Source organism: Puntigrus tetrazona, chromosome 2 (genome assembly GCF_018831695.1).
Source record: "Puntigrus tetrazona isolate hp1 chromosome 2, ASM1883169v1, whole genome shotgun sequence".
In the NCBI taxonomy this organism is placed as follows: Eukaryota; Metazoa; Chordata; class Actinopteri; order Cypriniformes; family Cyprinidae; genus Puntigrus; species Puntigrus tetrazona.
The window spans coordinates 6,598,349-6,619,658 of record NC_056700.1 but is presented as its reverse complement, the minus strand read 5'-3'; the positions used below and the strand labels follow the sequence as shown (position 1 = coordinate 6,619,658).

The 21,310-nt window shown below is 35.1% G+C and overlaps 1 protein-coding gene across 3 annotated transcripts in view; it reads left to right on the top strand.

Moving 5' to 3' along the window:
* The window catches only part of dis3l2 (DIS3 like 3'-5' exoribonuclease 2), a 44,634-nt gene extending 25,020 nt beyond the window's left edge, over positions 1–19,614 (top strand). For 2 of the 3 annotated variants that reach the window (XM_043216664.1, XM_043216650.1), the window contains exons 12-21: positions 5,982–6,089; positions 7,597–7,830; positions 10,562–10,641; positions 10,841–11,024; positions 12,592–12,678; positions 12,892–13,039; positions 14,358–14,488; positions 14,706–14,810; positions 16,024–16,128; positions 16,946–19,614. In XM_043216664.1, the coding sequence (XP_043072599.1) occupies positions 5,982–6,089; positions 7,597–7,830; positions 10,562–10,641; positions 10,841–11,024; positions 12,592–12,678; positions 12,892–13,039; positions 14,358–14,488; positions 14,706–14,810; positions 16,024–16,128; positions 16,946–17,044 (1,281 nt within the window). In that variant the 3' untranslated portion in view covers positions 17,045–19,614. The remainder of the gene's footprint in view (positions 1–5,981; positions 6,090–7,596; positions 7,831–10,561; positions 10,642–10,840; positions 11,025–12,591; positions 12,679–12,891; positions 13,040–14,357; positions 14,489–14,705; positions 14,811–16,023; positions 16,129–16,945) is intronic. The other variant, XM_043216657.1, reaches the window with a different exon arrangement.
* Positions 19,615–21,310: the final 1,696 nt, after the last annotated feature.

Sequence of the window (21,310 nt, the reverse complement as noted above, 5' to 3'; positions counted from 1 at the left end):
ACTGTTGTGTGAAGCATATGTGATTGGCCAGGGGTCTTATTTATAATCGTTATGTATGCACAAAATTAGCATATAATATGTGTAAGCAATTTTTCATGCACATATCCAGATTTATATATCCGGAGACTGTGGCTGTTCTGAGTGTGTGGCCAAAGAAATTGCATCAATGACAAAAAATGCAATTCTTGATACTGATTCTGATGCAAGACTTTTTCTGATGCAAGACTGTAGGTGCTCCCAAATGTGTTCAATGGGGTTCGAGTTAAGTGATGGGGCTGGGCATTGCATCTTCGAAGTTCTTTCCTTCAAGTATTCTGTCACCAGCCTTACTTGATGTGGGCCAGCTTTGTCATTCATTAGCATGAAATCTGGCCACATTCTACTAGCATACTGTTATATGACTGGTCCCAGTTTGTATTTTTCTGGAAACAGGCCCTCTCACAGTTGGTCTTGACAAAGTTGTCTTCTATACACTTGCACTCCTAATCAGATTCAAAAAGGTCAAAATGTTTTACATGCATGATCTACAGGGGTTGGACAAAGTAAATGAAACACTGGCCAATTTAGGCCAATTTTGATGTTTCATGGCTAAATTTCACCAGCTTGGTGGCAAATCTTCATTGATTGTATATTCCACCAGTAAGAGCAGAGTATGAAGTTTTATCAGAGTAATAGCACAGTTTTGCTTAAAATATTGCAATGCACACAGCATTATGGGTGACATCTGACAAATTGCTGGTGCACGTCTTGCTGGCGCATCTGTGACCCAGACTGCAAATCTTTGTGATGTATCAAGAGCCACGGTATCGAGGGTAATGTCAGCATACCACTAAAAAGGACAGGCCACATCCAACTCACTGCAGAATTAAATGTGCACCTCAACTCTCCTGTTTGCGCCAAAACTCTGGAGCTCTACGGGGTCAGTATACATGGTAGGGTTGCTATAGCCAAACCTTCGTGCCAATGCCAAACGTTGGTTTCAATGGTGCCATCAGCAAGAATCTTGGGCTGTTTACAATGTGAAACAAGTATTGTTCTTTGAGTCCACCTTTACTGTCTTTCCCACATCCGTGAGAGTTACAGTGTGGATAAGCCTCAAAGAAGCGTACCACCCAGACTGTTTCATGTCCACAGTGAAGCATGTGAGTGGATCTGTGATGGTTTGGGCTGCAAAATCATGGCATTCCCTAGGCCCAATACTTGTGCTAGATGGGCTTGCCACTGCCAAGGTCTACCAAACCATTCTGGAGGACCATGTGCACCCAATGGTTCAAACATTTATAGTATTCTGAAGGTGGTGCTGTGTATCAGGATGATAATGCACCAACTAGATAACTAGAGAACCCCATCCACTCAAATCCCAATCCTCATTGTTCCTTTAAGGGTAAAATGACAAAAGGTGAAGGCAGTGGTAGACATATCCTAAAAAAACACTGACCTGGCCTTTCCCCTTATTGCTGGATTGGACTTCACTGGGGCTGTGCTGGACGAGGGCAGAGGCAGGTATGGTTTCAGATCTGGAAAAAGATACAACTTTTACCATTTTCTGCCATCACAGGCTCCAGTAGATCAGATCAAGTGCATGCACTATGAACAAGTTTATGCCACTACATATAGGTAAACTAATGCAAAAAATAAACATTAATTACTCATTAAAATGACCGCTCCGTGGCTGGGTCAGCTTGCACATCACACATTAGGGTAAATTCATCTCTTATTCCTTTCAGCTGCGCTCTTACAGTGTGTCTTTAAAGGTAAATCCTTTTCCAGAAAAGAAGAGTAACCCAGATGAACTAGATCAGGGGTCGGCAACCTTTTTTATCAAAAGAGCCACTTTGTGTGAGCCACTCCCCCCCTGGAGCCGCAAAAAATTAGAGTTTATAAACTTCTAAAAGACGGCTGCTGACATTGATGTGACATCATATATTTTCAGTGACAAACTATAAAAAAAAAACTTTATTAGATGGTATCAACTAAAACCCCTGAGGAATTGTGCAACAAAATGAACACATAATGACGATAATAAAAGAAAAAAAGGAAAAAAAAACATTCCATGTTTTTTATCACTGCCATCAGGAGCCACTACAAGGAGGCTGAAGAGCCGCATACGGCTCCAGAGCCGCAGGTTGCCTACCCCTGAACTAGATGAATCCTCAACACACAAGCTGTTGTGGGCGTTTACACAACTGTTATAACAAAAGTAGGCAAAAGTAGCTTACGAGCATGGTCACATTAAAAATAATTAGATCAGACAAAGGAACTGGACATGGTGTAATAATAACTTTATAACTGAATATTTGTTTTTAGTTTGACTAACTTCATTTAAGAGTAGACATACCAAGCTATAGATATCTCCCATGTCTGTGAGTCATATTTTTGCTGAGATAATTCCTTTTATAGATTTATTTATTTTCTTTATGAAAAGCAGAATGTTTTGTTTATTGTGAGTATATACAAAAAATACACCATTTACAGACTAGATTGATGTATTGCTCTTATCTGTATAATCACAACTGAAAGTGTAAATTAAACTCTTTTTGGCATTATCAGGAGAAGATGGAAAAAATAATGTATACAAGTTTGCCAACCCCAGAGAGTTAAACAAGTAAATAGTGTTTTGAAGGAACCAGAAATGCCCATTCTTCCCTGGCCAGATGAAGCCATAAGTTGCAAAAAGACATTGTACAGAGGACTTGTTCCTGCAATCTTGTCCTATTGGCCGTTGAGGTGATGTGGAAATGGGGAAATGTTATCTCTTTTGTGGATGGTGACATAGTAGGAGATGTAAAGAAGCTCTGTGTATACAATCACCCTTAACATAGATCTGCGACAGGATTCTGGAGGTTCTTCAGACAGTATTTTTCACCTTGCTTCTGGTACCATGACTGTAAACATAGTGTAAAAACACATCAGATTTTAGTTTTTAGTGTGTCCACATGTGTTTTATTCTTGGAGGAATGTGTTTTTATCAAAGTTTCGTCTGAGGATTTCTAGGAAGGCAGAATGACAAAACCAACATCCAGTAAATTCCAACTTGAATCATTTTAATTACCAATATACCTATCAAGACACATTATTTATTTTATATTTTGTTGAAGACAAATTTAATATATTTGATGTCGTTCTGTTGGTACTGGTTCAAGAGTAACCACCTACATCTCACTAAATTTCTCATCATCCCCATCCACCTTATTATATGCATGAAAGGAAGGACAGTTCCTTTTTTTTGATAGGAAAGTTGCACCAAATGAAACACAAACTTGTAGTTTTAATTTGTGAAAGTGCTCTTCTGTTGAAGTGAAGGACACTCTATTGTACATAGGTAATGATGATTTGTGCAATATATGTAGGATGTGGAAATTTATTTCGGGTATTGTGCCTCATTTCTGTGTAGCCCTTGATAATGTGCTCAACTAATATAATATAATACAATATCTTTAGAATTAATTTAATATCTTGCTTTTTGATATCAGCTGCTAAGTAATTTCTGCAGAGAACAAGCATGTGAGTGCATGGGATATGATAATTAAACATTCTACAAAAATCCAAAAGAATATTAGTTCTGTTAGTACATAATTTCTGAGCACCAGTTTGTGCTTCAGTGAAGGCAGTATTTTTAGGTGAATAAACTGACTGGGTATTATAACTTGGGTACATTTGACTGTTTGAACAAACACCAGCTAATCAGAAATGAGTATTATAAACATAGAAAAACAGAACACAGTGTGCATGACAGTCACACCTAACATGTTAACACTATACTGCATTAAATTGACTTTATAACCAAATTTAGGTCTCACAATCAATCTTGAATAAATCAGATGTCATGTTATGTATGTTACCTATGATTAAATAGAAATCAACACTATAATCATCTTTTGAGCAAATTCCCTCATTTGTGAAAAATGGCAATCACAACCAAAATGGGGAGCACAAATATAATTGGAATACAGAATTACAAATATTTTTATTCTTTTAAATGTGCACCCCAGGTTTTTTTCCTCTTCTCTAAAGCAGTGCAACTTTGCCCCTTTCGTTTGCATATTCGTGGAGGCAGGCTTTAATTTATCAAAGTGGCAGAATTTTTAAAGAAACATCTGTTTGCATTTAACTTCCAGCACTTCAACTTTGCAGATTGTTTATGCTCCATCAGCAAAATGACACACTATGTAATGTTAAAAAAGTTAAATCACAGTCCCTTTAGGGGTCTATAGAAATCAGTGAATTTAAGATTAATGGGAGTATGTTATCATTAATCATTACATTTTCGAAATCATTGATATTAGCCATTTGATCTTAATGTGGTTCAAGGATGAAGGCCATAATGCTAAAGGGAGCCACAGGATAAATCCTTCAAGATCTCAGTTCAAACTTTGAACATTTTTCATTTAAGCCGCTAATGTAATCTTCTAAATACTGATAGACCAATACATTTTAATACATCTTAATTTTAATGATGGTGTTGTCTTAGTATAGTGTGCTTTTTAATTAGAATAGAAAAAGGCAATGACCTATAGAAAAATATTCTGAAAATTGTAACTTGGCCTCTAGTTTTAATTTGCAATCTTTTGCTGTAAGGCCACACCTCTTAAATTTTTTGATCCATGTTTGTAACTCATTGATCTCATTGTTAAAAAAATAAAAATTAAAACGCTATGAAGGTGATTCCACATTGAATAATAACTTAGTAAAAATGTTTCTATTTGTCTTTTTGCTGTGTAATAATACAGTGTCTAAGTGATCGCAATTGAAATATGCATTAATTTGGCAAAAGGTTGTTTAATTAGTAAAGTTGCCTTACTTGGAATTTAATTTGTCATACACAAACAGTTCAGTTCAGTTAACAAGGAGACAAGGGGGAAATTCATCCCATTTCAAAAATGAAAATTCTCATCTTCTTACCCCCATGTTCCAAACTTCTGGTCATCTTTGAGGATAAATAAAACAATTTTAGTTTTGCGCATTATTTTTGTACATCCATAAAAGTCAATGTAACAACAGTACAAAAAAAAACTACCAAAAGCTAACATTAATCCCTATGAATTGAGCAGTTTAATCAAAGTATTTTATTTTGAGTTTTATGCATACAGTATGTAAACATTGATCAATGAGTGTACTGTACATAGAGAGAGAGAGAATTATTCCTGTAAACGGTTAGTTCAGCCAAAAATGTTACACTCGTATTGTTCCAAACTTGTAAGAATTCCTTTGATCGTCGGAACACAAATAAGATATTTTGTTGTTGGAGTCAGAGCTCTTTGACCCTTTCAAAGACAGCAAGTGTCCTTACACGATAAGAAAAGTACAAAGACACAAATCTGTCAACTCTAATTTTATGAAGCTACGAGAATACTTTTTAATACTTTTAAGAAAACAAAAATAATTTTATTCAACATTTTTATTAAGCTACGCGTACAAAGGCAGACTGTCATAGTGTTTGGAAATATGCTTGCATAATTTAAGTACATAATCACATAAAATCATTTCCCATTAAGCTTTTGGTCAGTGCAGTCAATGGGAAGCAGCTGTGCTTCGACTGCTCAATCCAACACAGCCGCATCACCATCGCAAGAGGTTTTTTGGCACACGTCAGCATGACATCAGAGCAAGGCAGACATAACGACGTTTCATAGACCCTTGCAGTATATGGAGAGCTCTCAGACTCCAAAATAACTTAATTTGTGTTTTCTGAAAATAAACGGAGGTCTTACAGGTTTGGAACAACATGCGGGTGAGTAATTAATGACAGAATTAGAATTTTGGGTGAACTAACAATTAGTCCACCATAATAGTTCCAAATGAAAACAAAGCAAGACTAATGGTCTCCAAGCAATACTCAGTACTGGAGTTTAATTTATTCATGTTTTCAGTGAACGTTTTCTTTTATAAAAATAGCACTTATTTAACTACATTAATTTGTATTACATTTTACATTGATAAACTAGTAATAAATTTGTGTAATTTTTTTTTTTGTGCTACAGGTAATTCCCATGTTGCCTCGACTTCTGTGTGAGGAGCTGTGCAGCTTGAATCCTCTGACTGATCGACTGACATTCTCTGTTATTTGGAAGCTTTCTGCAGAGGGAAAGGTGTGCCAGATTATGTCTTAAACTCTTATTGAAATCTAATTCCAAAAAGAGAAGAGAATTAATTCCAGATATTGCAAAACAGCAAGTTAATAAACTTCACTACTAGGGCTGTCCTTTACTATCCTCTTCTAAGCATTTTTTTGGTCAACTAGTAGTCATTTTAAGCATATTCGACTAATCATTATTATGAGCCTTTAATCTAAATTTAATCTTTCTTAGTAAGCACACACACAAAGCAAAAGCAGTCATTATGAATGTATCAGGGAAGAACAGTAAGGAGGCTGCATCTAGGTTTAATAATTCACGGATTATATAGTGCTTTTTTGCTCTCATTTTAAAAGATGAAAACTCATCATGGACACACTCAGTAGTGGACGAACATGTTTCATGCATACATCATAATATTCTCAGATTATGTATTAGAATATTTGTTTTCCATTTCATTTGAAAGTAGACATTTCAATCTTTTAATATAGTTTCAATCCCTGTAAGGTAAAGATATACAGCGACTTCAACATGTGTCCAAGTTGTGTTTACAGACCAAGACGGCAGGCAGTGCATCCAAATTGCTTTCATTATTTCACAAAAGCATCAATTGTTTTTTATTGTGAGTACACACAAGAAACATTGAGTCTTTACAGATTTGACAGATTGATTATTTTAGGTCATTCAGATAAAAATAATACGTCTATCCTTCAATAAACACGCTACTCTTCACACTGTGTAAACATGCTGTAGCGCGCAACATTTCTCTAGGTTAACATTAGATTGAGCATTTGAGATTTTAGATGGCAAGTAATATTTAAGGTTGATGAATAAGCGAGCATTTGGATGTCTTGATGCCTGATATTGCTGTTTACAATCTGTTAGTCGTGGACTGTTGGAATTTATCTGTTGATTTATTTATTCTTTTTTTGTTTTGTTTTTTGAGATGAATAAAATTTTGGTTGACCAAGTCTCTTCTGTCGACTATTGGGGCAGCCCTACCAAAAACACCAATTCAAAAAAGTTGCATGTCTCTAGTAAATACATCTCAAAAAACAGTTAAAAATTTGCCTTATTATTCATGCCCAAGTGCATAAAGAGAACAAAAGGATCTAAACCCTTTGTAGAATGTTTGTAAGCAAACCGTCCAAATAAAATAAATATAAATATATATATATATATATATATATATATATATATATATATATACACACTCATTTTAGCTTGAAGAATTTAAAATGTAAACTTATGAGTACTAATATAGAATTTTTTTTGTCTGAAATTAATGTAGAAATTTTTTTTTTTTTTTTTTTTTTTTTAAGTATTTAATTATATTTAGATTATTTTTAGATTATTACAAAATAATTTTTATCAGTTTAGAGGGCCTCCTGTTTTGACTGGACCTGACAGTATTACTGTTTGACTCTTTGTCCATCTGTGATGACAGCTCTGTCTCAGAATAATCACTTTTTCCCCAAATTCCCATTTTACTTATAGTATTTTTTCTCTCTGTACTATGTAGATCCTGAGTGAGTGGTTTGGCCGAACCGTTATCTGTTCCTGCATTAAGATGAGTTATGATCATGCTCAGAGTATGATTGACGCTCCTGAAAAGCACTTCAGTGCTGAAGAGCTGCCACCCTGCTCCCCAAACCACAGCATCCATGAGATACAAGAAGCCATTCTCAATTTGCACAACATTGCCAAACAGCTTCGAGCCCAGCGCTTTGAGGGTGGAGCTTTACATCTTAAACAGGTCAGACAGACCAGACTTTAGTCTTGAAGTTTACTGTCTTTCAAATGTTATACTATTGTCTGAGGTCCACTTACAATGTTATCAAAAGGTTTACTTATTTTATTAGTCTCTTTCATAACTTGGCACTGCACAGCATCTTGACATCTTCTGAGTCATCTTTTACTGTTTAGTTTCAAGACAAGTCACCTTTATTTACTCTATGTAGTGCTGGTTCTCAGTTCTGGTTGACCTACTTAGTGCAGCTGAACTATCTTTTAATGAATCTCAATGATAAAAATGTGATAGTGTGTTATGTGTATACCAGGTTAAAAAAAAGATAGGTCTCTAATCTTGATTTAAACTGACAAGTGTGTTTGCGTCCTGTGCAGCACACTCTCTGCTGGTCCTTAAACAAACTCAGCTGGTCCAAAATGCAGCAGAGTTTAAGATTGCAGAGCAACTACCCAATAAAACATTACAATATTCTCACACTAAGTTCATTAACATTTATTTAGTTTACTCTTCAGTGATTAACAACCATAACAAATACAAACATCATCAACAACAATTAGTTAAATATAATAGTTAATATAATAATAAATATAATAATAGTTAAGTAAAAGGCTTGTAGCAGGATACATTGCGACCATGCTTGATTTCCAATTTGAGTGTATGCATTTAAATCAAGCCATACACAGCTTTGTGTTTTGTTTTACTGGTCACAAATATAAGATTATGTAATTGTTTCTTTTCCCAAATCCTGTCTCTCCCTCTAGATATATGTTGTTCACTTAATAATTGTTCACAAATAATTTTTGCATATGGTAAACATGTGAGGGAATGAAAGATTTTTGTAGCCATTCTTTACTATCACTTAAATTGTTCCTGCATTTAAGTTAAATCATGGGTTTCTTCTGGGAAAGTGAAACACACTAATAAGTTGAAAGTTTAATACGTTTTAGAAAAGAATAATGTTACAATTGTGCTGTTTGCACCTGGAGCCCTTTCAAAGCAAGGTGCCTGATTTACAACAACAATTATCTAGGGAATATAATAAAATATAATATAATAAAACATGACTTGGCACTATGGCACCTTTTAAAGCTGCCCAGATGTTCAGGCAAAGAAAAAGGCATGGTTTCAGTAACCACAGTTATTTTAATGCAGCCATGTCAGGGAGACTTTATTTTATAAAGCACTTCATTTGGTTTTCTAAAAGTAAATGTATTTAGGAGGAAACAATCATGTCTGTGCCGTGCATTTTATTAATGACAGTTTTATGAACCTAGGAGAGTTCAAAGATGTGTAAAGGCTATTTCTTAAAAAAAGGATACATTTCAACTGTTTCTGACGATCTGGGCTTCTGAAACAGGTACTGTAGGTATGGGGTGTTATTAATTTTTGCTGTTCACTGTTCAAATGTGGAGTTTTGTGCCATTGAAATTAATGGTTTCATAGAACCAGCTGACCAATCAAAGCAGACTGTGTTTGTTTTTTTTTAACACAACACGTTGGAGAGAGGTGGAGTATAGAGGAAAAACAATAATGTACAGTATTTGGAAAAATGTGTTATTTGAACCACCTCCGCATTTTAAAACATTTAATTCAGGACTTGAATGAATGGGGAGAAAAAAAAATAAAAATCCTAATTGTAGCATCACTATAAAGAATTCTACCCAATGAAAGGCTTTCAAGGCAAATTTAAAGGCACCCACAGAGATGCAAAAGTGTAGTTCTGACCTGAGGTTAATGCAGGAACTGTGCACAATTTGTACCTTGAATTTCAGTCCAGCTCACTCTCACGTTACCTTGAGACCCCAACCTTATCGGAGCCTTCCTTGCGTTGCTGTGTCATTAGCACATTTACAAGGAACGCACCCGGAGTTTCAGGAACTCAGAACAGCTCTTTGTCTGCTTTGGGGGACAGTAGAAGGGGAATGCTGTCTCCAAACAGAGATTGGCTCATTGGGTGGTGAATGCTTTCACCCTGGTGTTACCAGTCCCAATGTGAATCATGCCCCCTAGGAATGAGAGCTTATTCCACTCAGAAGTCTGGCTCTCAGGGCATTGGGATGGTTACATATTGAGTCTTATTTGCTCTAAATCACCTGTCAATTACATAACACGGTTCTGGTTGTGGCATTTTCCATAGGGACCCCATGATATTAGTCAATGATGTGACGTCATAATGAATGACTAAAAGGGAATCTCGGTTTATTGTGTAACCCTCGTTCCCTGATGGAAGGATTGGAGACGTAATGTCCCCCTTGCCACAACCTTGAAGTGCGCTGAGTGGTCAGGTTGTTCTCTGCTTCTCAGCACAAATCTGAATAAGTGGTTGCAAGCCGCCATATTAGATGAGTGGCTTGGCATGAAAATACCACTCGCCAATTCTCATTAGCCTTTTCTCCAGAGATCAGAGGGGATTGACTGACTTCATGGGGCCTATGGAGCCATCTTTCTGTTCGTCTCTGTTCCCTCCTTCATGGAGCAATGGTTACACAAATAAATTTTTTTCTTCCAACTGCACACCATTTGCCAGGCTATTTTCTTTAAGTTTTCTTTAAACTCCTTTAAAATTAAAGGAGCATGGTCTAAGGTTCTAGAAAAGAGAGTCAGTAGTTTCTGTTACAATTTATGCCTACAGTAATTTGCAGGAAGCACTCTGCTAATTCCTCCTATGTTCAGGTGATGTGATTTAGTGACAGTATCGGTAAAGGTTGCCTAAGCAGTTGTAATTTTCTGGTTACAGCTGAAGCTATCTTTCACCCTTGATAAGGAGTCCAGCATGCCTCAGGGCTGTTACGTCTATCAATATCAGGACAGCAACAAGTAAGAATGCTCACAAAAGCTGTTGCTATGACTCTTGAGTTTTTTTTGTGAATGTTAATACTGAAATTTAGGGCATGTTTCTTATCTAAAGACTATTTTGTTCTGTTCCATAATTTTTCTGCCTGTTATTTCTTGATGCTATTGAGATATATATTCATATATAAGCTTTTAAAAATTAATCTTGTGCCCTATAATATAGATTGGTGGAGGAGTTCATGTTGCTGGCAAATATGGCGGCTGCCCATAAGATCTACCGCACATACCCAGAACTGGCCATCCTGCGTAGGCACCCGCCACCCCAGAGCAAAATGGTAGATGATCTGCAGGAGTTCTGTACCCAGATGGGCCTTGACATTGACTTAAACTCTTCTGGAGGACTCCATGTGGGTATTTAGTTTTTTTGTTTTTTATTGTGTGATGTTAAAATGTGAACAAACAACACAGAGAAATCTGTCTTAAGTCACCTTTATTTTAGTACTTTATGCAATAAACGTATTTAAGTGGCTTCAAGAGATACTATTTTAAATAGCAAATTAAACTTTTGTTATAGAGCAGCTCTTATTCACCTTAAGTCTGTTTTTTCTTTATTCAGTTCTTTTCTGTTGTATGATATTTAGTTCTTTTCTATTATGAGAAACAGGTTTAATTCAGCCAATTTTACTTCAGTTTACTGTACAACCACAAGTCGGCAGTCACAATCTCCAAGATCTGGCAGTACAACTTCAAATCCTGGCACTTTCAACTTTGCTACACCTTTTGTAAAATTTCTATTGCAAATCTTGCTTGTGCAACTGTAAATTCAAATGTGAGGGAGCAGAGTTGGGGGTGAGGCTAAAAAGGAAGACATTTTATTGGTTTATGTCTAATCAGTTATTTGTAAAACACTGCAAACAGTTTTCATTAAATATTCTTAACTTTAGCAAAATTTTAAGACACCACATTCATTGCATCATTTAGGTAATATCTAATAGACAAATACTGCAACATCCTTCATATATATATATCCTAATGTGTATTGCAGTGTAATATTGTTACAAAATAACTAATTTAAACTTTTATTTGGTTAAATTCAGTCTTTATTATTCATTTTCAGTAATGCACCTTTTTAAATGAAACATTTTAAAAATAATCTAACTCATGAAATATTGAGTGTTTGATAATGCCATTTTTTTTTTATGACCTTTGAGCAACTAGAGTAGAGATAAATACATGTATTTATTAAACAGCCATAAAGAGCATCTAGTGGTTAAGCCATGGCATTATATAAGAATATTATCTTTCTGGCCACCAAATGAGTCTAATTTGCCTCTTTGCATCGGAACCCTAAATACTACACTAACTGTAATATAAATAATAAGCATATTAGAAAGTTTTATATTTTAAATGGTATGCATTTGGTATGCAACGACTATGCATTTCATTCGTTTCTCAATTACTTTTTTTTACCGGGCAGCAAAGAAATATAAAGCTGAGTATCATCAGCATAAAAAAAGACTCCTCCTCCTCTCTGTGACCCAGTGATGAAGCTGTCCCCAGACATTGTGAGAAGATCCCTCAGCAGGATCAGTGCACAAAGCTCCTGGTCCTGACCACATTTCAATGGCGAAGGCTATTTAAATGTTGTTTTAGGATACTGTTATGTGGCCTTTCCAAAATATTTGTAATACTGTACAGTAAGTGTTAGTTTTGGGATATGTCAAGTTGCTATTAAAGAACAAAAATATGACTTTTAGTCTCTGATTTACAATTTAAAAAAAAGAAAGCTTCCTTAAAAGTGTATTACAAAATGTTAAAAGGAAAAAAAAATGTTTTTTGTTCTGGAACTGGATTGTAGCAATTTTAACCAAAAATGTTTAGCCTATGAACTCTTGCAGGACATAATCTTTGTGCGTGCTTGTGGTCCAGGAATGTGTATTTGTGCTCACTAATTTGTTTTTATTGTTATGACAGAAGAGTCTGAATGAAAATCTTGGTAATGATGAGTATGTAGATGCCAGGAAAGGAGTTCTCACTCACATGTGCTCCAGGGCAATGCAGGTGAAGTTGTGCTTCTGTTATCATCATTTTAAGTATATTATCTGTTCTTCCATTATGTTATTTTGCTGTATATTTCCATCAGAAATTCCAAAATTGTGTAATGTTGTTTTTTTTTGTTTGTTTTTTTTTTGTTTGTTTTTTTATTTAAGTAGTATTGACCTCTGAATATATTGTAATTTAATCACAATTATTTGATGTTGTGGTTCTGTTCAGATGGCTTCCTATTTCTGTACTGGAGCTCTGAAAGACGAAAATTCCTTCAGTCATTATGCTCTGAATGTTCCTCTCTACACTCACTTCACTTCACCTATACGGCGCTATGTTGATGTCATTGTGCACCGTCTACTGGCCGCCTCCCTTAGTGAGTTACTTTACTGTTATATGAGGTTGTTGCATGTGGCTAGTAGTTGACTCTGCTTCCAATTCACTAAGGGTTGTCAATAGGGTTGTAGCAGTGAGAAAATGTTCCCACTAGTTAATCAATGTGTGACAACACTGGTAATACCAGTATCACCATGTTGGAGGGGCGTTTGAGTTTTCCCATTTTCTTTGCTTTCCCTTAGTTTTAATTAGATTGTAAAAGTGGCATGCACATTTTACTTTCACTTCAAATTAGCGGCATTTCAGCATCAGTTCTTGAGTTTCCTATTTCTCTCACTTTTCATTCACTTTTAAATAGCTTGTAAAAGCACCATGCTCATTTTACTTTCACGTTTAAATTTGATGCAATTTAGCATCAAGCAGTTGTTTATTTAATTTTTCCCACTTTCCTTTGGTAAAGTGGCTTGTTAGAGAACAGTGTGCATTTTACATTCACTTTTTAAATGACTGTCAGTTTGTAATCAGTTGTTTGAATTCAATTTAAACAACATTCAATTCAATTTTGAAACTCCTCTGTTATCATCTTGTCTGTCTCACCTCACTCTTCTTGTCAATCAGCTCAACTTACTCTCCTCATGTGATAAATGAAATCTGATCTGTGATGCTCGGAAGAGCTGTTGAAGATCATTCACAAGCTACCCCAATGAATCACTCGTGAAACTGATAGTATGTAGCTTGACGCTAACACCAAATAATGAGGATGTGACTTTTGTTGGCTTAGGTTTGTGTTATAGATTACTAATGTGCTGAAAGATTTAATTCCTTAATGGAAGCCTCCAGATATTGTGCCTAAATGGTCTGGTATTTCACACGATACATGATTCCTTCTGTTTTGAATACTTCCCTAGTGCCAGTCTCTAGGAATGTCATTTTGGTGCCCCGTTGTCTTTACTTGTTGATTATGATCTTCATAATATTCCTTGGCACATTTTAGAAAAACCTTTTACCCTTTTTCTGTTTAGTACCATTTCCCATCTACACCTTAACCTTCACACACAACACATCTTTGTGGGCCAATGAAAGCTTGAATTTACATGCATAATGTTACATGACTAATTCTATTGGTAATTTTGACCACTTCTCCCCATTTGTCAGTCTGCTAAAATATAGAGGTGGTGAGAAGGTGTGCTGAAATCAAGCTCTGCCATTTATTTTTATTATTATTATATTTTTTTTAATTCAATATCTGGTTCATAAAAGCATTACAACTGGTTGCAACTTCCAGGTCCTACAAAAGTTAAGTGCTGTCTAATGCTTCTATCTGAATCATCATATTCATTATATTTTTGCTGTTACAGACTGTGGACCACCGTTGAGTCTCTCATTAGAAGAAGTACACAAACAGGCATCCCACAGCAATGACAGGAAGACTGCTTCAAAGAGAGTCCAGGAGTTGAGCTCTGAGCTTTTCTTTACTGTCTTTGTTAAGGTACGTATCATAGAAAAATCATCAGGCTTTATTTATTATTTGAACAGCTTGCACATAGAGTAAACATCTACTGTATTTGTAAATATTAATAAAATAAACTTATATTATGCCCTTCATCTTGTGAGCATTGTTGATCTTCCAAATGTTGTTGATCTTGCCAAGGCAAAAATGATGTTGGCAACACAGCTGAACCATTTATTCATATATGTGCTGGTAGGAGTGTGGTCCTTTGGATTCAGAGGCTATGGTCATGGGAGTTCTTGACCAGTCCTTTGATGTGCTTGTGCTTCGCTACGGTGTGCAGAAACGAATCTATTGTAATGTATGTATGACTTTTTATTCAACTTCTGTTTGTTTTCATAGCTTAATGTTATTTATTATTATTTAGAAATAATCAAATGTACATAATGACTTATAAAAACCAATAAAATTACACAATTTCCTTATGTTGTTTTAAGGGAGATTCAATTTAATATACAGGCTAATGAAAGTTTTTGAACGATAAATCCTGTCCTTGGCCATTGGTCCTCTATACAAGGCTACACGTTCATGACACACTATTTGCGTCACAATTCTGACTTGCACCATAAAAAAAATAATAAATAACTTGAACAAAATCAAAAGAAATCAAGATTAAATGCTGACATGTAAAGTGCTGAAATGCTGTCAGCATGACCGGTGTCTAAAGCACGTGTAAAACAGTTACAATTGTACTTATAATATGTACAGTAAATATATGCACAATATGTGCCTAAAACCCCACAGGGAAGAAGGACTATTTAGGTAAGGGCTCAGGGATGGCAGCTACTTAAAACTCTTAAGAAGGGGAATAGTCACTGAGCAAGCACATAGCTATCCTCAGGTAACTATATACATAGGAAGGCTACCCAATGGGACCGAAAACTAATAGGCTAGCTTTACTAGATAAACAATAAAAATTATTTTTACAATATAAAAGAAATTTTAAGCACTTCCATATTCTCTGCCAACCAGTACTGACCTAACAAGACATGATCCGCAAAGAAATGGTAAGCTCTAGTCTGTTATAATCTGATGACCATACTAAGATTTACTGAAAAGATTTATGAAAAGATACCTTCTTAGCACATTCTTCTGAGAAGAACCAAAAAGATGCTGGCTGAATATAACCAGTTCCTACATGGTCAACTCCAACAGCAAACCAATGATGAATGCTTTCACTGTAAAGGATTGTGAAAAGATTGTGATCTCAGTTCAGATTCCCTCCCTGTCCAACAAAGCTTAGGACTGTCTTGGAATTTGGAAACTGTTTCACATTTCACGTTTCTAATGAAGAAAAGACCTGCACAAGCAGAGGTGCTCTTTCTACTGTAAACAGCATGTACGATATGCTGACCATTAAGACCATAAGACCATTAACTCCTCTGAATCAAATGAGGCATTAAACTGAGCTCAGAAAAGGAAACCAGCACAATACAAATGACAACAACAGTTGAAACATTGATTTTTAATAATGAATGACATAATGGCAAATAAATATTGTCTTTCTCCTAAAGTCATTAGAGGGACTTAAGGCAGTCCACTTCCGTAAAGTGGGAAAGAGACCAGAGATGACGCTTGTTTGGGAACAAAGTGACCCCAGCAAAGAGCCCACACAACAGGTGTACTATACCAAACATCTTTCTATTTGCTAAAAACATGTTTTCTTAATTCATTGGTTTATATTGAGTGTATGTAGAATTTCAGTTTCTAAATGTTGAAACCATTTAAATCATGATTATGTTTATGTATACCTAAAACAGCACATTTGTGTATCAGGAAACCACACAAACATTTTCTTTAACCACTCAAAAGAAATTTACCACTAAGCCATACCTAATAGCCTAGTTAGTCAAGTTGCTCTGAAAATGTAATTACTTTTAAAAGGAGTCATGAGTAATCTGTAATTACGTTACTGTTCTGCAGGGGGTGATGACAGTGATTGAGAACCACTTATTTAAATGAACTTGCCTAAGACATTGAGTTAACAGTATTTAAGAAAGTAACCCGCCAAATTAGTTAGCGATTTAAAGATCCCTCATTGTCAAATCTGAAATTTTCTTGTTTTTTTCAATGACAACAGAGGTTTAGGGGCAATGTAACTACCATGTTAGTTTCAAAATGGTCAATCCACATAAAATAGCAGTGATTTTTCATAACCGGCTGTGACGTCCAATCTACTCAATCATTACCCGAGCACTTTCCACCGTCCATGACATTGCTAGGTTTCAATTTAACGTTACCAGTGTTGCCAGCGTTTCATGGGGTTGGGGCAAAAATCAAAAATCTTGTCTAGGGCACAAACGTAATTTGGGCCCGTCCTAGAACAACATCCTAAAACTCAATGCAAATCAAGTTCCTACCTGCTTTTTGCAACATCCTAGAAACCACATGCATTGTTATAGCTGCAGTATATAATGGTGGTGTCCTTTTTTGCAGGAGATTTCCATCTTCACGTTGTTGCATGTACAGCTGAAGGCAGATGGAGCTTCTCTGAAATACAGTGCTGTACTTAGGAGACCCTCAGCACACCTATGAATTTTATTCTTAATATTCTGTATTCTTATTATATTTTGTTTGCTTGCAGACGTCTTAACCAAACAGAGGTATCACTAGCAAGTAAGGCTGCTCCTTTGCACCGATATAATATGAACTTTGTTCAATAATCAAATAATGCAAATAATCTCTATAATTTTTAACAAAGTGAAGTTTTGTGCCATTTGGAGAATAGTTTCTAAAGTTAGTTTTAGTTTATATTTTATGCTTTATTGTAATTAACAATTTAACCTACATGTACTTTCTAATATTTGGGGTATCGTTTTCTGTCTTGTGCCTGCTAGTATGTGCAGTCTTTGTATCAGCAAGATAAACAATATTGTCAACTTCAGGAGTTGCAGATATGTAAATGTGATTTTGTTTTCTCAGTGGAAAGAATTGGGCCTTTAAAGCCCTTCTGTAGTCAAACGTGTACTAAAACCTATCAAAAATTTACAATTAAATGTTTGTTTTTTTGTGAAACAAATTTTTTTTCATGCCTTAAAATAGCTTGAATGTAAATGAACGTTCAAAAGCTGTGAAACACTTTTGTAACTATTAGATTCAAATATGTACACTTTAATACAAATTTCTACCTTTAAGGTACTAAAATGGACCCTTTAGGTACAAACATGAACCTTTGAAAAGGTACCACCCCAGGGAGTTAATACCATATTGACAAAAAGATTAATAGCTTTGACCTCATAAAATTATTAATAATATCCATATGTTTTGATCTGTAAATAATATCCGGAAGTATAAACTATCATGCATGAAATTCCGATGTCTACATCCTGAGTGTGAAGAAAAATGTGGTCTCTCTCTCTCTCGCTCTCTCATTTAACTCGTTATCTTGGCTAATTGCATCTTTTCTTACAAAATACTTCAGCATCTATAAAACCTCTTGAGCAGCATGTTTATGCACTGTTAAAATAAAATACTAAATTGTGTTTGAAATACTTAAATTGGGTGACACTTCATTTTACAATCATAGTTGTATATTTTTATTACCATATTCATTAAATATAAGAAATATGAAATATGTGCATGCTTGTTTATATGATTTTATTAGAACACAATTACACTGATATAACAAATGTAAATTTGGTTTATGCTGAAATATCTTAATAATCATAGTCCTAATAAATCAGATCAATTGATGGACAGGTGTACAATTTGTACAGTTAAAAAATCATTATGCCTATGGAATGTCCCCAAAAACAACGTGTGTCACCCTGCTCAGATTGACAATTCGGTCATTTTGTTGGGCGATTTCATTCGTGGTATGAACATCGTTGCTTCCACAATAATGGAAAATATTTTATATTTTATAATTTCAGTGAAAATTTTTAATACTTAAATATTATATTTTCCATATTCTTTCAAATAGAGACAGTCCTGTCTTTATCTTGAAATGGTTGTGTATGTGTGTGCTTGTTTATATGATTTTATTAGATCACAAATTGGTATTACACTGACATGTAAATTTGGTTTATGCTAAAATATCCTTATAGTCCTTATAATTCAGATCACTTAAAAATTGTCTGTATGCAAAACATTTGCGTGATGGACAGGTGTACAGTGTTTACAGTTTGTACAGTCAAAAATCATACCCTAGTGTAGCAATATTCCAAAATGTGACCCCATAAAGATTAAATTAAATATAATATAGATACGTTCTGCCTGTCATGTCAGGGGAAGAAATTGCTCAGCCTGTTAAATAAAATGAACCATTTAAGCCATTTAACATTTGTGTGTAACCACAAATTAACACAGGCCTAATATAATGGCTGAGTTTTAGGTTTTATGTAAAGATATATTCAAGATGTAAAATAATAATATTGGTTCTAATATAATAATGGTTCTAATTATTTTTTGTTTCTCAGTGTATACTATATGCAAACAATTTACAGTGAGATGGTTTGCAACATGAAGAGTAAAAAAAAAGTAACAGATGCATAAACACATGAGGGACAGAGAGATGTCAGAGAAAATGAGAAAAGGAAAATAGAAGTTCAAGATAAAACATTTACTTATTTGGCATGACCCTAGCCTAGGGATTTAAACTTTTTTTTCAAAATTTGTTGTGGAGGTATAAGATGGCCTGGATGAGTGTGAGATTCCCCAGCTTGAAATTTTTTCCCAGTGCCACTTCCACATGTTCACACCAGCAGGGACTCCTGATACTTGGATAATGACTGCTAAAACTGTTGTTATCCAACTACATTGGATATTGCAACATTTGGGAAATGTGGACGCCAATAAGTGGGTCTGACTCTGGACTTCATTTACACTGTTGCTGCAGGTTATTATTCAAGTTAGTGGTTCTAAATAGAAATAATTAAAAACGAACAGCACATGCCACCATCAAAATGGTGAAAAATATCAACAGCTAGTGCAACATCTACAGAAAAAAAATATACTAGATTCATTTGACTGCCTTTTTACTAGAGCCTCTGCTTTACAGCACAGTTAAAAGGGTTGACTGTTTTTTTCTAGGCTTGATTGTGTTTATAGCGTGTAGTCTGACGTGTTAATGCTTTGTAAAAAATAAATAAATCACTTTACCTTTATTCCACTCTGTACCTTTTTTAAATTTAATTTCTGCTTTTATGAAGCCATAGTTAAAATGGATGTAAATCCCTTCAATAAATCACTTTTATTTATATAGCACTTTTAACGATACAGATTGTATCAAAGCGCTAAACAGTATCAGATAGGAGAATACTATGATAGGGGTGTCGTAATGACAAGATTGAACAATTTGTTATTAAATGCAGAGACAATGCAGTGTTGACAGAACCGGGCCAATGACAACAAATGTTACTTCATTGTTTAATCATAATGTTTTTTTCATCATCTTGTAGAGATAGCCCCTCTCTAATTTCATAGGTTTTTGCTTGTAAAAGGTTTGTATGACATAAAACTCTAAATGATTTAACTGTAGGATTGTTTACGTGTGCATATTAATGTTGTGTGTTTTGTTTTTTTTGTCTTTGCGTGTGTATGTTGGTGCATGAATGAGTTTTTATTTGTGTGTGTGTGTCGAGTGTGTGTGTTTTTGTTTGCGTGTGATGGAGTGGACATAAATACCAAACGTTTGTAATTACTGGCTCATATACTGACTTTATTTGAGAGAAATATGTAAACTCAATTGTTTTAGACAATGTAAAGCATTTAGTCTATCGTATACAAATTCTAAAGAGAAAAGTCATGCATTCCATTTTCATTTTGTCTCAGGACACAAAAAACCTGTGACTGTGACCATTAATCCATTATGAAAACTAAAAAAGGTTAGTTTAAGTATTTTTACAGATATCGTAAAGCTTCTGTACAAATAAGATGTTTGTCTCAAACCATCAGACATATCAGATGATGTTAAGAGGGAATTTTTGTTAATTAGTTGATAAAATCTTATTTGACAAAATCCACTGCGTAAAAATAAATGTTGCATTTAAACACCATGTTTAATCATACCATTTTTAAAGTGAGAAAGTCTAATCTGTTGTAAAAATCCTGCAAGACATTTGTAGTACCTTGTTTAAGATTTACTTTTGTTGTAAACCACTTGTGACAACTAATTTATTGTCACGACCCAGGCTTGAACGCAGGTCTCTGGTGTGGTGGTCAAGCGATTTACCGCTTAGCCACAAGGGGAGTATTGTTGGTCTCAAATGCAACACTATAGGCAGAGCTCCAAGCAATGTAGATTTAATAAAAAAAAATTTTGCACAAAAAAAAAAAAAAAAAAAAAAACAATTCCAACAAAAGTTCTTCTCGGACCGAGGTAAAGTTAACAGCACAAACAACAGAAAGGAGTACTTGGAAAAATAAAAACTCCACGGGGGGAGAAAACAAAATCAGTAAACTGCACAAAGAAAAAATACCCGAACAACTTACTAGAGAGGTAACTTGAGGAACTAGGAAACACGAGGCAGAAACTCACAGTAACGACTCAAAAACCGAATGAAGAACAAATGAGAAAATCACAACTTAAATACCCAATGGTAAACAAGGCACAGGTGAACTAGATATCACTAAACAAGGACACACGAGGAAGAACTAAGGCAGGGGGGAAACACAGGGGCCTCTAGAGGCAAGGAGAATAACTGCAGGGAGTGGGATGCTGACAGGACCGGGCCAATGCATTTCTGGGTCAGTTTCTTGGACTCGACCCGGAGAGGCAAGTTTTTTGTAGCTAACCAAACTCTTTGACCAGCTCGGAAGTTAGGGGCTGTCCGCCGGCGATGATTAGCCTGAGTTTGGTAT